Here is a 16,859-nt window from a genome sequence, read left to right as displayed (position 1 = left end):
CTCCAACTCTACCGAAACTTTTCACATTTCTCCTCTGATTTTCCATCCTCAAATCTTTTTTCACATTTCTCCTCGAATTTATCATCCTTATCAAATTGCACTGGTTGTTGAAAGCACGAGGCGGGACATGTGTTGCGTGGAGGATGAGGACTGAGGGGTTGACCATCGTAAAGGACAAGGGGTGTGCCTGTATAGCACCTGTGTAGCATAGCAAGCCACCCAACTGCAGTGTAATCGATCTGCACCAATTCTAATAACGGGTGACCGCCTCACAAAACTGATCTACCGTGTCTGTCGCATATTGCAATTGAAACCACTTGCCGTATATCAAAGCTTCAAGTAGCCCCAATAACGTCCGCTGTCAATCCTGGAACGATCGTATACATTTCATCATATTCATCAGTTTGGATGGAAGTACAGTGTTTCGATTAAATTGATTGAGGATGCTGAACCAAACAAACCACAACTACTTGCAATAATTAATGAAATCAAGTATTATAATAATGAAGCTGGAGGAATTTAATCACTTATATTTACTCTCCAATTATATTATTCAATCAGTTTAGTTGTAGGCTTGATTACTAGTAAGTTTTCATTTAACGCACGTAGTTATCAATCATTTTAGTTCTAACTGAAAAATGTTTTCATTACAGTATTATGTTTTACTGTCTGGTAAATTGAAAATTACTGTCTGGAAATTAATCGAATTCAAATAGCAATTAGTGCTGTTTGGAGGCTACTACACGTTGAACGACAGTGAAATAGATGATGCATGATGACGCATTGATCTTGAAAAGAAAGTATTGCACGAAAATAAGACAATAAAAGGACAATAGAAAATGTAATATTTTGGGCGAATCACAGAATGTTTCAAAGCCCAAATATGATAGTGTATAGTTCTCAACAAACAATTAAGATTGAATAAAAAAGGCACCTACAAGAGATGGGACAAGTGTTCTACACAAGTGATGGATGGTTGGACATCAACAAGACAGGCATATCAGTGACTTGAGAAAATTCTTTGAAGAGCGAGTGCCAGCACTGGCAACTTGCCCCTGCCAACCCCCCCCCCTTGCTAACACTGAGCTATTTTCACTAGTGAATAGTGAGTGACATGGTGGCACTGATTTCCATTTAACGCACACTTGTCCATCACTCTCTAATCAGTTAATCGATTGAAAAGACTAAAATAATATTCATTAGCCATGTTCAAGAATTAGAGCTTCTTTTTGCAGGTAGGCGAAACCAGGAAAGACTGCGCTTGTATTCGCAACAATGTTTGGAGATCCAACTTGAAATATACGTCATTCAAAGTCCACCAAAGTGGATGATAACTTCGGGTATCAGAATTAGAGTGTGATTTCACCAATGCGTTTACAGAATTGCTAAGGAGGTTGATGGAAGTGCAACAATTTAAAATTACATCATTGTTGTTAGTGAGATCATTGGGATATACAGCCAAAGACGTGACTTAAATGCTGATCCTCAACACGTTCTTTTGGGATATTACTGTATTCAATGAGCTCAAAAACATGAACACTTTGCCAATAATCATAAAATTGACCAATACTTGTCAAAGTCGATACGAATAACAAATTATTGCTGAATGTAAATTTGATGCAAAAAAGCAATTGGACACAATCAAGAATGTGTATGGCAAATATTCCAGAAGCATGTAGTAATGATTTAAGATGAAAAGTTAGGTCAACACTATTGGTTTGTAGAAAATTTTTCAACGTTTCTAAAAGAGACTGAACTCCACAACCTATGCAAACTATTGAGTTCCTAATAAGTTTTGTGTCCTGAACTTCAGAATATACAAGCAAATTACTGAAACAGTAACTTACAAGGCATTCGACTGAAACAAACATTAATTTTCAACCAAAAAACCAAAGTACTTCGAGCTGAAAACTAAGATTTAATTAACCTTTCAACCTGTGTGTGATTCGATTGATCGTTTCCGTAGCTTTAAATGAAACCTCAGAAGATATAGGAAGTCAGTTCCTATTGGATACAGATCAATGGGCGTTTCATCATAGAATATTTTTGAAGTAATTGTCAAGGAGTAACGAAGCAAGCATTCCAAAGCGGTCTTTGTACAATGAACATTATTGTTTAAAAAAATGACAATTCTTCTGTTTTCTCAACAATTGATCTCTTTCAGATACATGCCAAATGCTTTTCAGTGTGCACAATACCGCAAAATATCAATTACCAAGATGAGACCGTTAGAAAGATGATATATCACCGTTAGAAAAACCAAAAGTCAGATATTTGAATAAGTTTCATATGTTCCTGCGTAGTAGCTAGAAGGGATGGATAAACATTGTACCGTAGTTAATACATTGTATCAATTCATTTGTAATGTTCGAGAACCAATCTGTACAGGATACTTTTATAAATGTTTTTTTTAATAAATTATCAGACCGAATCCCCTGTTGAAATTACTTATATCGATTATTCTTATTGTATAGTTAGTTGATTGAACTCAATCGAATTAGCTGACTAGTAAAAAATCGTTGAGAAAGTGACAAAATATCAGTTCCACATCTTAATTTACTACTTCTCAGCTAAAATATTTGTTCTCACAAAACATGGAAATAAATCAGTATGCCTAAAGCTGATCGTCAATTTGGAATTTGTTGCACTAGTCGATTTAGGAACACTGAATTCCACTCCTGGGAACCCTGAATCGTAAATTCCTACATTAATTCAACTAAAATGAATCCTAGCAACCATGATGTAATGTAGGTATGTTTTGTTACCTATTATTGTGTAGCAGAGATGTAGACTATCAAGATTCGTTATATTATGTTCTGTTTATTGATCCTAAATCACATAGAGTTGAGTTCCAGTCATTACACGTTACATAAGTTTAGATCTGAATTGAAGCTATTATCTGCTACTATTGCTCTTCCAAAGATCAACGTTCATTTAAATCTGTTGCGTTTGTGTCTGAACACTTGTTTCAACTACAAAATAGAATCATTAAAGTCACAGAATACTAGTTATAGTAACGAAGTAAGTAAAAGTGAGTATTTGGGTGAAAAAAGATTACTTTTGAAGAATTGCTAAATGATATGTGAGGAGGGTAGCAAATCAATGCTACATGCTTCTCATATTGAGATTTTACATGCTACTCAAAAAAAAAGAAAACTAGGAAAAACAAAGGACTCTTGATAATCATTGATTTACTAGTAGAACTGGATTGATGACAGCTGATAGTCTGATAGACATTTGACAGCTTGGAGATGAAACCCACATACAAATGAAATGTCCTTGGCAAGCGAACAACTCTGGTGAAAATTGGCAGGTGGGACTTGATAAAGTTGGAGTGGCCCGCATGGCGGACGAAAATTTGTTTCCAGTTCTTACTAACAATAACCTCAATGTTATTTACCCATTTGACTATCACCGATTAGGGAGAAACGATCCTCTGATATTTCGAGGTGCAAGGTTCGAGGCTCACTTTGAAGGAATATGCTTTTCCAAGTTCACATGATTTTTAAAATATTTATAAAATAGAATATAGTACTCTTTTTTGAAATTAAAATAATAGATATAAAATACAAATTATAACTACTAGTTTCAGTGATCCACACCATCTTCAGGTTTTTGAAAAATAAATATAAGTTTTAAATAAACGCTTTACTAAACTTATTAATAATGTTTATTATTTAGCCTACTCTAATGTTTAGCTCTGCAATAAATAATAATAAGATTCTTGATAGAAAAGTTTTTTGTCTTTAGCCTGAAAAATTTATTTCGGCCTGGATAAATCTTAAAACTTTAAACACTGCCACAATGCATGCTTTATTTCCTGTCATTTCCTATGCTGGCCGCATCAACTGCAAACCTGGATGATAAATGATAGTCTAACGTTACCATCACTCAATAGGCTTCTACATTCGATATCCTTTAAGAACAGACAACTAACTTGCTGACTGTAACACTTGACTCCTGCTTTGTTGATGAGCGATTCATCTATTCTAGGACAATTTCAAGTAGGGGTTGGACTCACCCGGCATTGTCGGCGAGTAGGGCAGCGGCTGACATGTGCTGTTGTTCATCGGAGACGGTGTAGTCGTCGTCCTCCTCCAAGTCGTTGCCTCCGCCTCCTGCACCCAACTGCTGCAAAAACTCCTCCACTTTGACACTTCACAAACGCAGCACACACATCACACAACCAACCACCACACCTGTCTCACTACTGCTGCCACAAACAATATCATCCAAGTAACTAGTTTCTGGAAGCAGCATCCTGTTGCATTCAAGCACTCAATATCCACATAGTTTCACACAACTATTAATCCGATCGTGAGAGACAGGACGTAAAACACACAACACAAGTTTAGTAACCTCGTGAAAGCACAGTAACGAAGGGCGGCCAAAGTTCGAATGAGTGTCAACACGGCGTGACACCACAGCGAGTCGACAGGACAGCGAGTTGATCTTGAACGAGACTGTGACTGTGACTGTCTCCTCGTGTGTGCGAACGCGCTCTGTGCTGTGTGAATTGCGTGAGGCACACAAGTTCCACCAGACGGCAGCACCAGCATTAGCGAGGATGCTCGGCGGGCGACTCGGCGCGCCGCACTGCCGATCGAGCGTTGCCACTGCGATTGCGTGCGTGCGCGCGCGCACACCACTTCGGCTGCTGCTGTCAAAACTACATGCGTAGTCTCCTATCCATCAAAAACGTTCTTCCATAACAATCACAATTTCACAAATAGTCCACAGAAAGAGGAAACAAAATAAAATTGCAATAAGCTTACATAGAACTAAAAATATTGAAAAAAATAGTCATTGCTTGTTAGTCTACGAATGATAAAAATAATTATTATATACTGCAGTATTGTAAACAGAGAACAGAGTGTATTAGAAGTTAACTTTCTGTACTCTAACTTAAAATTGAAATCAGACATCGAATAAAATTAATAAAAAAAAGAATAGAATGAAATACAGTAAAGTTACTCTCCTTGTTTTTTGTACACTCACTCTCCAATGGAAAATTTGTAACAACTCATATCTAAAGAGTTTTCGAGTGTACAAGATATCTTTATAAACTACAAAACAAGGAGATGTAATTTGGAAATTGAAGATGGAATTCTTTCAGGAAGGAAAATTGTGAAGCCAAACTTATAATAAACATAAAACCACAAATTGAAACATACAAAACGAAACTACAACTTTCTAAATATTACTGAATCACCAAGTTAATACAGAAAAATTCTAGATGACTGAATCCTAAATCATTCTGTGATTTTTTAAAGAAATATTGTTGTCACCTCAATATCATCATTTTTGTTCAGGTATTTGTTCGAAATCAGATCCACTGAAGCTGACATCCCTGTTTCTAAGTGAAGCATGCCACGGCATGCACGTAAATGTATGACATTAATTTCTTCCTGTATTTCAATTTGTGTTTGTCCTGCTTTTCAACTTTTCTTTATTGAAGGGCACAGGGGAAAAATGATTAAAGTCACAAAACCTTCTTCTTCTTCTTTTTCTCATTCTACTTCTAAGCTGAGAATATTGTTCGTTTTCCCCAGTTCCCTTCATTTGTGTTTATTATCTAAAATTGATAATAAAACATACTGCTACTTAAAAGCATAATCCTAACCTCCCTAATCTTCCCTTAATTACACATAATTGAACAGAGCCTTTTAGGTAAATCCACAGAGAAGAATTTCTTCTACTTTGTGGTGAATCTAACTTTATAGGCAGAACAAATTGAAATCTAGCCTATTTGAGAACCTTCCAAAATGTCCATGCCTACACATCTTATCAGCTGTTCCCGTATCATGAAACTCAACATTTTCATGACACAGAGTCCTGACCTGATCTCGTGGTTCTGCAGTCTACATGGAAAAGCCAAAAGTATGCACCCGGCCTAATAAAGAGGTAGGCAGCCTAGAGATGTGAGTGAGTGAAGAATGGCAACGGCCAGCATAGCACAGCATGGCATAGTAGCCGTGAGCCGTGAGCCGCGAAATGGCCTTGTACTCGTTGTGCACTGACTGACACAACTTTGTCCTTTCTGGCAGCGATCGATCACCAATCCCCAATCGACATCCTATTGCTATTGACATAGGCCCATGGCCCACACACTTCAACACATAGTGTAATAGTTGTCAATACTCCCAAGTCTATTACACACTTCAACACTTGGTACGATGGTAGGTAGTCACAAGCTCACAACACAACCTATCACACACTTCAACAGATCAACTAATCACAAAGTTTGAGCTGTCATGTAGTAGGCTAGCCAATCTGAATTCCTTTGATAGAACGTAGGCCAATTTCTTTTGAATACTCCAAAAGTACTTTTCCAAAAAATTGAAAATATTTGGATACTATGGATTATTCTTTTGTTTCTTGTATCTTTTTTATTATTAGAAAAATATTCTATAAATGGGGTTCGACTGTATCTGTTTTGAATTATTTGTAGAATCTCTGTTAATATAATAGAGAAAACACTTTCAAATATTGTCGATTCCTCTTTCTCATGTATTTGTTTTTGTTGAAAACTTCTACTGTCTGTATTGAAAGAACGAATCTTCAAATAGAACTACTCGAATCCTACACAAGAGTACATACGAACGAAATTGAATATGAAATGGATCAGATCCATCTATCAAAATGAGGACAGTATTCAATATAATATTCTGTGCGAATAAATTTGAGTTTTCTTTACTTTTTTAGTCTGTCAAGTGTTTTTCTATCTATCTCCAATTATAAATATTGTTACATCAGTGAGAAGTGACTTCTTTTAGTGTTATATGATTTTATAATAAATGTATTATATTTTGATATTATTGCAAGATATTTTTGAAAGAATAATATCAATTTTACAAGGTGAATTCTCCGTCGTCGTCGTCTTCTTACAGGAGTAGGCATTAATTAATACCTGTTCCGCCTTCAAACATTCTCCCACCTTTTTCTTGGTCTGCCAATACTTCTCCTCCCTTCTGGCTTGTAAGCAATGGCAAATTCTTTATTTTATATATTAAAAAAACGTTTCTCTACATTGGAACCCTCTCAAATTTGACTACTTCAGGATGAAATCTATTATCAAATGGATTCAACTCACCTTTGTTCTTAATGGTAACAAGAATGGGATGTAGTACTAGATACTTGTCAGGAGGATTACTAGTTTTGGGCACAAACCTGAAAATAAAGGAAATATTATCAAGTACAGTATTGCTATTGTGTTGAGACAGACAGTTTCCAGTGCATAAAGTAGTACAATATTTTTAAAGACAAAATTGGAAACTCATATTCTGATTCTAGTTGAATAGTAGATAATTTCCAGCCATCATAAGGTCGAACAAATTACCGAAATATTAATGACTCACATAATATGAATTCAAGTTATTCCAAAACCGGTTTGAAGTGTTTCACAGCAATTAAAGCCAAAACTCTGCGTAGTTGGTAGTGTAGTGCATGTAATAGCACAATTTGGCAAACAAAATCGGTACATAATAGAATAAATATATATAAAAAGACGTAAATGAAATGCTGTTATTTGTGCTAGAGATTTTTGACCAGTAGCTTTTACAGGATCAAAGTTATAATTTTGATAGATTTCAGAAATTAAATTTTTTGCAATGAATTACATTTGGAAAATTCTTAGTTCATATACCATAATTTTTTGAGAAAAAGAAATAATAATATGGCACTTTGTCATTGATAAAACTTTCACTTATCTGTTGAAAGCATTTTGCATACAAATTTCTATATTGAAAAGTCATAAAATAGAATAATAAAATTAGATCTGAAACTCTTCCAAGTGTAAAAGGAAAGTTGAAGGAGCTGAGTAACTCATATGAACAGAAAATAGCTCTTAAAAGTTTTCTCAGCTACTTTGATGAGAATCAAAATTTAATTTAAAAAATAATGAGTTATATTTACATTTTAGAGACTATACTTGAAACTCTAGAAAGCAGATGTGTACTTTGTTGAAATGCTTGGACTTTGAGTTCGGAAGTGGCTAGATTACTGCTTACAGATATAATTCCACGGAAGATGAGAGATGGATAAAAAATAAACCGTACTTGATCAGTTGATGAAAAAATTGAAGCAGCTATGATGTGAAAGAGACAGGGAAACTTTAATCAAAGTCAACGTCGTGTAAAATTAGAGAAAACGAAGGATCGAATGAAGAGAACTTTGATAAAACTCTTCATACTACAGTGAATTTTGAGTTGTCAAAAATAAGAACTTGATATCATCAAAAAGACAACTTTCCACGAGAATCAACAACATTTTTCCAACTCATACTCCACAAACAATGAGTTTGTTGGATAAAAAAATCAAACAAGCCGATTCAATATTGTCACTTATTTGCATTTTCAAATTGAGAAGCTGTTTACAAAGGAAAACTGTGAATACAAAAGGCAATTTCAGAGCAGAATAACAGCCAGCCGAATTGGAGAGGTAACACGCGTGTGATATAGTCACTAACGTCAATGAACTTACAGTGCTTACATAAAAAGGTGAAAACTGTACAAATCAAGTAGAGCAAACAAAAATTGAGGAAAATTGCATGCCCAGAATGAACGATACACAAAGGAAAAATTGATCAGTGATTGCTAATCAATTTCTCCCACTTTCAAAAAAAGAGAAGATTTTCATCCTATAAATTTTTATTCATTTTCCCTATGATTCACGTTGATTTTACTTGGATGAAATGAGCTTAGTATTTTTATAACGAATGTCTGTAATAGTAAAAACATGGCGTTACAAATCACGTCATAACTGAAATGGAATGTAGCATGCACGGGGCTTGCAATTGGCGATTCAATAGGAGAATATCGGCTATTCCATGACGGTGTTACATATTCTCTGAATCCTTTCAATATTAATGATACACAAATGAGTAACGCGGATCATGGATCATGGTACATTTTCGAGTGTTTTTCGGCACCGTTCCACTTGAAAACAATCACAACAAGCGGTCGAGCAACAAGCACAATAAGAGGTCGAGCGTTAAATTAAGGATAGCTGAGGGTTATAACCCTTCAACAAGTTGAAAAAAAATAGATTCAATGAGTTATTGAGTGTGGAAATGAACACCACTGATGTGACGTCGGCAATTACGTCTATGTCAATGGTATGTGCAATGCGGGTGTCTGCCCTTGTTTTTCGTTACCCTTGTACAGCAGTCAGTCAGTCAGTCACTTGTTCGGTTGTAATTCACGTGTCACGTAACTCGCATCAACTAATTGCCAGGGTGGTAACTGCGGCATCGCTAACAAAGGCCATGTTCTTCCATACCATTGTTTTATTTACATCAACCTAGTGAATCATTGTGAAGAGAGCACAACAATGAAATACATCATTCTATTTTATTATTTGCTCTCGCATTATAAGAAACTTCATTGAGCTTACTAATAGAAAACAAGATCACTTACTACTTCTCCACGGTCAACTTTGATGTCAATCGACTCGGATATTCGATTATAATATTAACGTATTGATTGATAGATAAATAAATTATGGACATTGACTGCAAATTTTAATGTTACAAATTAGACCATCACTCAAGCAGAGAGCATTTTTCTTTGTATAATAATCCATTGAATGTTTTCAAGACAAAATCATGAATATCAATCAAGTCAAGTAATACCAGTTATGCAAAGAAAGTTGATGTCCGATCAGTTTGAAGATTTAAAAGGAATTATTTATTGAAGATCAAACCCTGATTGAGATTTGTGCTACTGGACATTAGTCTACTCTGCAACATATCAAAATTATAAGACGAATCCTCGATAAACTTATGTTATGAAAACTTTAACGATAATATTATTATCAGACAGATTCTGTACTATATAATATATATAAAACTAGTTTTTAATCGAAAGAATGAAAATCGTTGAATGCGGAGAGGCAGGTATCAAAATCCGATAAGAAATGATCCGACCAACAGAATGGGTAGAGATGAATCAGAACAGAAAATCCAGGAGGATCAAAGTAGCAGAGGGATTAATGATGGGTAGGTGGGTGGGTGAAGGGGGAGCTACGAATGGGATGGGGTGGGTAGGACGACGGAATGTGAATGGAAAAGAGTATGGGAAAGATTTGTAAGAAGCACCTGCTAGATGTGCCAGGTGCGCAAACAGATAGAAATCCAAGGGTGAATAGATGGGGTGGAGGGTGGAGAGTACATTAATAAGGGGCGAGGCATAAGGTGTAGTGGTAGTCAGTCTATAGTGCAATCGAAGCACCGATCAGGTCTCGTCTACCGATGCTGATCCCTACTTCAGTTCACCGCTTCCAATTATTCCATTCAAATTAAATAATTACAATTTCCGAGAACTGGCTCCGATTTACCAGCCTGGAGTATGGAATCGGAGACCACTTCTGAGAACCGGGATCCACTTCAGGGATCAACGTGTAAATGCGTGAGTATTCCAGTTGAAGAGTGGGACCAGCCAACCACCCCCATTCATTGCATTGCTCTGCTCTGCTCTGCTCTGCTCTGCTCTATCCTCATCATTTAATGAGGAAGTGAACGTTACACCTTTCACTCTGTTCAACGTCACGTTTTAGTTGATTTAGTTCAAATAATATTGAAGTTCAAGCTTTCATCACAAAACTGATATTGGCGAGACTATAACGATTTATGCAATAAAAATAAGATAACATATTTCAGTGTTAAAATCAGCTTTCAAGAGCAGTCATTATTTATTTATTGATTCATAAATTGAATCACGATCACAGTATGGAAAACGAACTTAAAATCACAGACTTAAAGAAATGGTAGAGCTATGGTAGGACTCTGCTTGGAAGCTAGTGAATAGCCTGGTAGTACAAGGATCAATTATTACAGTGGATACCACTCGAAGAAAACAATCAATCAGTATTACCTCTCTAATAATCAACTAATCGTATTCACTGATAGAAATAAATAAATCATTTGAAGAGCTCTTCCATTTTTTTCATTTTTCAATATGATAATAATTGCTTTATTACCAAAGATATTCCTCCATAGAAATACGTTTATGGAGGAATGGACTGAGAACAAAATCAGAATCTTATTGAAACTGTCTTGCAACTCAACTGTATTACAATAAGAGTTGAAATCATTATATTAAAATTTGTATAATGCTTTAGTTCAACGGAACTATTTCTAGTGTTTTGTATGAAACAATAATACAACCGTATTCAAAGCCTATGCATAAAGCCATGGTCTTGCATAGAGGCACAGTCTAATGTTCAACTAACCTTACAGGGGATGCCACTCAACAGCTACAACTTGAACAAGGATAATGCTGTTCAGATAGTACAAGGTGTATCACAATCACAAGTGATAAAAATATTACAATATGAGTGTTAGTGACAGTGACAGGTACTTCTGACAACTACAACCTATACTACGTGTTCACGTGTAAGTCTCTTATTTAGTAGTCACACTTACCAGATTAAACAAATCTGGATTGAATGGAATAGGGGAGCATGTTGCTATTGAAACATCAATTTTCGCAGCACTGACACATGCCAATCAGAGGTAGTAGCAACCTTCATGGAATCATGACACAGTATAATGAGAGACAACCAATGATGAATGGATGAGAGAAAGAAAGGTGACTTCCAGTCACCAGTGACAGCTTATCAATCAGAAGGCTTTCCGGCATCTCGGCAAAATAACGATATGGCACCGTCAGCAGAGCACTACAGGTATGTGAAGGGAATGACAATGACCATCACATTTATGCCAAGTGCGCGCAATCAATACAATACTTCCTGGGTACAGTTTCACTGGGAATGACAACTACCAAAGCGACGATCTGCTATCCTTTACAACTGCAACTGTTATGAATGACAGATATGTAATACATTCTCTATCTAGAAAGTTTATAATCGAGTTTGCAAACTTAGCAAAATCACGAAATTCCAAACACACTACGAAGTTGCAAAATTATGAAATCCATTATAATTTCCCAGTACTGTAAAAATAGTATTGTTTCAAATAATATTTCAAGATGTATTCTCTTTTAAAATTATATAAAAGCTCAATCCTGAACAAGGAAATGCAATAATATTTAGGGCCACTTTTTCCAAAAAAGTTGATCTGAAATTCTAGTAAAAATGATCAGGTGACTCAATTGGAACCCATCCTATCCTATCATATTAAGCGAGCAATTTCTGTATGTCTGTTTATATTTTTATATCTGATTATTTATGTTCAACGGATCTCGAAAACGGCTCTAACGATTTTCACGAAATTTGGAACATAGTAGGTTTATGATATAAAACTTCGATTGCACTATGTCTCATCCCTGGGAAAACTCGCTGAAGGACATTAAAAGGATAATTCATCCTTGGAAGAACAGATGTCTGTATAATTTCGTCGTCTGTCGATAACAGAAGATGCGTGTGCCTGTGTGGGAGATCAGCTGTGTGACCATTCAATCAGCTTACCGTATCTCGCGAGAAATATTATCTAGAAATTTTATCAAAATAATCGATTTGTTGACATGACATGGTTTATCACTCTAAATTAGAGTATATCATAATATTCAAAGTTAATCATCATTTTTCGCCCCACTTGGATGTAATGAGCTGGTTTTCGTGCGTCATATGGAGGCCGAAAGTGATTGTTTTCTGACCAGGCCGGTAAAGTTTTTACGGCCCTAGGGCTGTAAAAAAGCCTTGAAGTCAGCTGATTCTGATTTGATGTGAACGTGTTTACAAAATAGTTTATGAAACGGAATCAGTTTATGCTTCTAGAATTGAATAAAATATTTTGCAATAAGATACTATCATTTTATTTGAATGAATGAAATACAAATAAGATATTAGAAACTATTCAAATTCAATTTTCAGAGTATAATAGAATCTAACCTCAAACCTCATAGTACTTCGTTTATCACGAAACATGGTGAATAATTTTGGAACTACTTGGGCAATATCCATGGTGCTGAACGTTTTTACAAATAATTTATGAAACGGAATCAGTTTATGCTTCTAGAATTGAATAAAGTATTCTGCAATAATATACTATCATTTTATTTGGATGAATGAAAAACAGATAAGATATATTATAAACTATCCAAATTTGATTTCCAGAGTAGGATAGAACTTCTAAACTAAACTTCCCAAGTCGATGACAACAAGCATTGTTGACGTTGACATTCAGATTGGCCAAATTTCAAGTGTGCTAAAACAGCTGATCAAAAAACTTTTCATTATTTGTGTTTATTATTCAATAATTAAAACATCTATAATAATATCATCTTATTGTCATATGAAAGAATAAAAAAGTATAAACTCAACCTCCCACATAATTGAACATAACCTTTTAGGTTATTTAGACAAATCAGAATAAAAAATAAAAATACTTGGACAATTTCCTGATATTCAGATTACCTCAGATTTGCTAGAGCTATGACCTTCCACTTTTGCTTTCGGAAGTGCTTAATGAACAATAATTATTCTCATATATATATATATATTATATATATATATATATATATATATATATATTATATATATATATATATATATATATATATAGTATATTTTTGTGTGTGGCGAAAAGTAGCGTTCGGCCTACGGCCTCGGACTTGAAAACCGATTTCGAGCCGGAAAAGTCTCATTTTCGGCGCTAGGTGCGAAATATACTATTCCGGCTCTCAATCTTTTCTAGTCCTCTGCCTACGGCCTCGGACTTGAAAACCGATTTCGAGCCGGAAAAGTCTCATTTTCGGCCCTAGGTGCGAAATATACTATTACAGTTTTAAGTGATTAGTAAGTGTCGCTTTGTTATTCAATTTGGTTTGTAAACAATCTAAATTGGAACTTTTCTGTTTTTGAATATTTTGACTCAAATTTGGACCTGAATTCAAGTGTATGAAACATAACCTACTTTTTGGAACATTTACAGTGTATAAATAAAAATTCGGGGAAGAAACAGTTTTGGGATGTGTCTGTTTGTCCTTCCCCAATCATTTTGAAGAATTGTGTTCTGTATATCAATAAATAAATAACGAGCGAAGCTCGGTGCGCCGATATTAATCTTTCAAGATGTATTCTCTTTCAAAGTTATATAAAAGCTCAATCCTGAAGAAGGAAATGCAATAATATTTAGGGCCACTTTTTCCAAAAAAGTTGATCTGAAATTTTAGTTAAAATGATCAGGTGACTCAATTGGAACCCATCCTATCCTATTATTAATATTAAGCGAGCAATTTCTGTATATCTGTTTATATTTTTATAACTGGTTATTTTTATATCTGGTTATTTATGTTCAAGGGATTTCGAAAACGACTCTTAACGATTTACACGAAATTTGGTACATAGTAGGTTTATGATATAAAAATTCGATTGCATTAGGTCTCATCCTTGGGAAAAACTTGATTAAAAGGATAATTTATCCATGGCTGAAACAGCTGAGACTTTCATCGTCTGTGGATAGTTAAAAGTGAGCGAGTGATTCTGTGGAAAATCAAAATATCGTATCCCCGAAATTCATAAGCTGACGTATAGCCAGCTGTAAAATATAAACACGATCATTTGAGAGAATTGTGTTCTGTATATCAATAAATAAATAACGAGCGAAGCTCGGTGCGCCGATATTAATCTTTCAAGATGTATTCTCTTTCAAAGTTATATAAAAGCTCAATCCTGAAGAAGGAAATGCAATAATATTTAGGGCCACTTTTTCCAAAAAAGTTGATCTGAAATTTTAGTTAAAATGATCAGGTGACTCAATTGGAACCCATCCTATCCTATTATTAATATTAAGCGAGCAATTTCTGTATATCTGTTTATATTTTTATAACTGGTTATTTTTATATCTGGTTATTTATGTTCAAGGGATTTCGAAAACGACTCTTAACGATTTACACGAAATTTGGAACATAAATTAATGCCCTTTACTATCGGATATCTTCTTAAGTTATCATTTCTCCATACTATATTCATTTAACTCAATTGCTGGTAACTGCTGATCAAGTTCTCATGAAATTAAAACATTAAGAAGTACCAGCTTTAAACTTTGGCAATAATAAGAAGTTTAGCAAAACTTAATTTAAAAGTTTTCTTACATGAGTTTATGATGAATAATAAATAAGTAAATATGTCAATGATAATAAATATACAAACATAACCACACTTTTTAATTGGTGAGAGTCCAAGACACACTAGACTACTAGACGTGCAGGTCTAGTGTTTTTAGGTAGTGCAACAGTAGTGTTTCTAGTTTGTGAACGATATTATAAGAAGTGTGTTTCTCTTCCCAGACAGAGAAATATGAATTACTGTACTTACGAGAAATTAAAAAAAAAAATGAAATCGGTTAGTATACGGTTTGAACTTACAATTTAGGGATATTTCAAACCGTGGAAATATTTTATTAGAGGACTGATATCATACAATATATGAATTTACATGTGTTTACTTGTATTGATGTAACAGTAAAATGCTGTCAGCTTGTGATGAACCAACGAGAATTCATGTGGTCGACCCCTCCCCCACAAAGTCAACCGCTGGAGCGAGAGTCGAGATAACGGCGACAACCTGACAACACTGACAAGGGGGAGCGGAGAGCGCAAATAGGCTTACTGACAATCGTGATTGTTATCAATATAATGACAATAGCGATGCCAGTCTTTGAATATGGTACGAGTTCGACACGCAACCAATCGACAATTAGCCCTGCAGCTTTTGTTGCTCTGTAAGAGAAAGTAAATTATTATTATCAAGCCAACGCGACGTCGTCCTGATAGCCTATCTATCGAAAATGTACGTATAACAAAAACCAATCAATCTCTATCAACGTGTCTTTCAATACAATCCTTGCAGGTTAGCAAATAGCCGAGTACCCAGGTGCCCGCCCAATAGTTCACCTTACCAGATTTCCTTTCTTTGTGCGAAAATTTCAATGATTTCTTTTCTATTGGACACATTTTTAGGGAGGAAGATGAGTGAACTATTGAAAATTTGAGAAAGTTGCAAGTTTACACGATCTGGCAACCCTGTAATTTCTTCGAAAGGAGGGCCAAGTTTCAACTTATTTTACACAGACTATAATTCGATATACTCTCTATCAATACTTTTAATTGGACTATTGGAGTGGTAGAAAAGGAGAAATTACTAAATGGAATGAATTCTCACAACACTTACATTTACAAGCTGATTTCAGATTATCAAAGTGAATAATAAGTGTGAAACTCGATGGAATGGCTAAGTTAGAGTTTTACTGAAAGACTAAAAAATACTTTTCAGTAATACTGTCACTAATCCTGAGCGAACACTAACTGCCAAGTTAAATGAATTTATTTATTTGAATAAAAATAACGAGCGAAGCTCGGTGCCCCGATATTTATAGTAAATGCGACAATACATTGTTTAAACGGGTTTGATAGTTAAACCAACTTTAGAGAAATCTACTCTTAATATTGATTAATTTTGTAGTTCAGGCATCTAACCTATAATTTTTTCTAAGGTTGGAGTGAATAAGGATTTAAAAAACAATCAGTACCTAATATCATAGAGAAATGATAGCATAAGAAGGTATCCCAGGGTATAGGTCGTTTATGTTGTGAATTTCAAGCCGAATTTTCGTCAACTCAAGCAGATTATTAGTATTCAACTACTGTCTATTATTACTGTTTAGGCCGTGTGAGAGTGTACAGCACAATATGAGACACTACCAGCGTCACATAGCTTCACGAAAAAGAACTACTTACAGAAAAATATTATTAACTGTGAAATTTGGAACATAAATTAATGCCCTTTACTATCGGATATCTTCTTAAGTTATCATTTCTCCATACTATATTCATTTAACTCAATTGCTGGTAACTGCTGATCAAGTTCTCATGAAATTAAAACATTAAGAAGTACCAGCT

General features: G+C 34.9%; 2 protein-coding genes across 13 annotated transcripts in view; both read right to left on the bottom strand.

The window, feature by feature from the left end:
- The window catches only part of LOC111059730 (nuclear receptor coactivator 2), a 354,078-nt gene that overhangs the window by 185,721 nt on the left and 151,498 nt on the right, over positions 1–16,859 (bottom strand). For 9 of the 12 annotated variants that reach the window (XR_005570757.1, XR_005570758.1, XM_039423750.1 and 6 more), the window contains exon 1: positions 4,022–4,501. The exons of the other annotated variants lie outside the window; for them this stretch is intronic. Coding sequence is in view for 7 of the 9 variants with exons in the window: in XM_039423750.1 (XP_039279684.1) it covers positions 4,022–4,056 (35 nt within the window). In the remaining 2 variants the exon portion in view is untranslated. Of the gene's footprint in view, positions 1–4,021; positions 4,502–16,859 lie in introns of those variants that run through there. 12 annotated transcript variants of the gene reach the window in all.
- LOC120350221 overlaps positions 4,159–16,859 on the bottom strand; it is a 104,217-nt gene continuing 91,516 nt past the window's right edge. The window contains exons 4-7 of the mRNA XM_039422787.1: positions 7,094–7,170; positions 5,952–6,082; positions 4,360–4,685; positions 4,159–4,261 (exon numbers count right to left, since the gene is read on the bottom strand). Coding sequence (XP_039278721.1) covers positions 4,159–4,261; positions 4,360–4,685; positions 5,952–6,082; positions 7,094–7,170 — 637 coding nt within the window. The remainder of the gene's footprint in view (positions 4,262–4,359; positions 4,686–5,951; positions 6,083–7,093; positions 7,171–16,859) is intronic.

The sequence above is a fragment of the Nilaparvata lugens genome, chromosome 3, assembly GCF_014356525.2.
Source record: "Nilaparvata lugens isolate BPH chromosome 3, ASM1435652v1, whole genome shotgun sequence".
NCBI classification, from domain to species: domain Eukaryota; kingdom Metazoa; phylum Arthropoda; class Insecta; order Hemiptera; family Delphacidae; genus Nilaparvata; species Nilaparvata lugens.
Note: the sequence above shows the minus strand (reverse complement) of the source record. Positions and strands in the feature narration are given on the sequence as shown.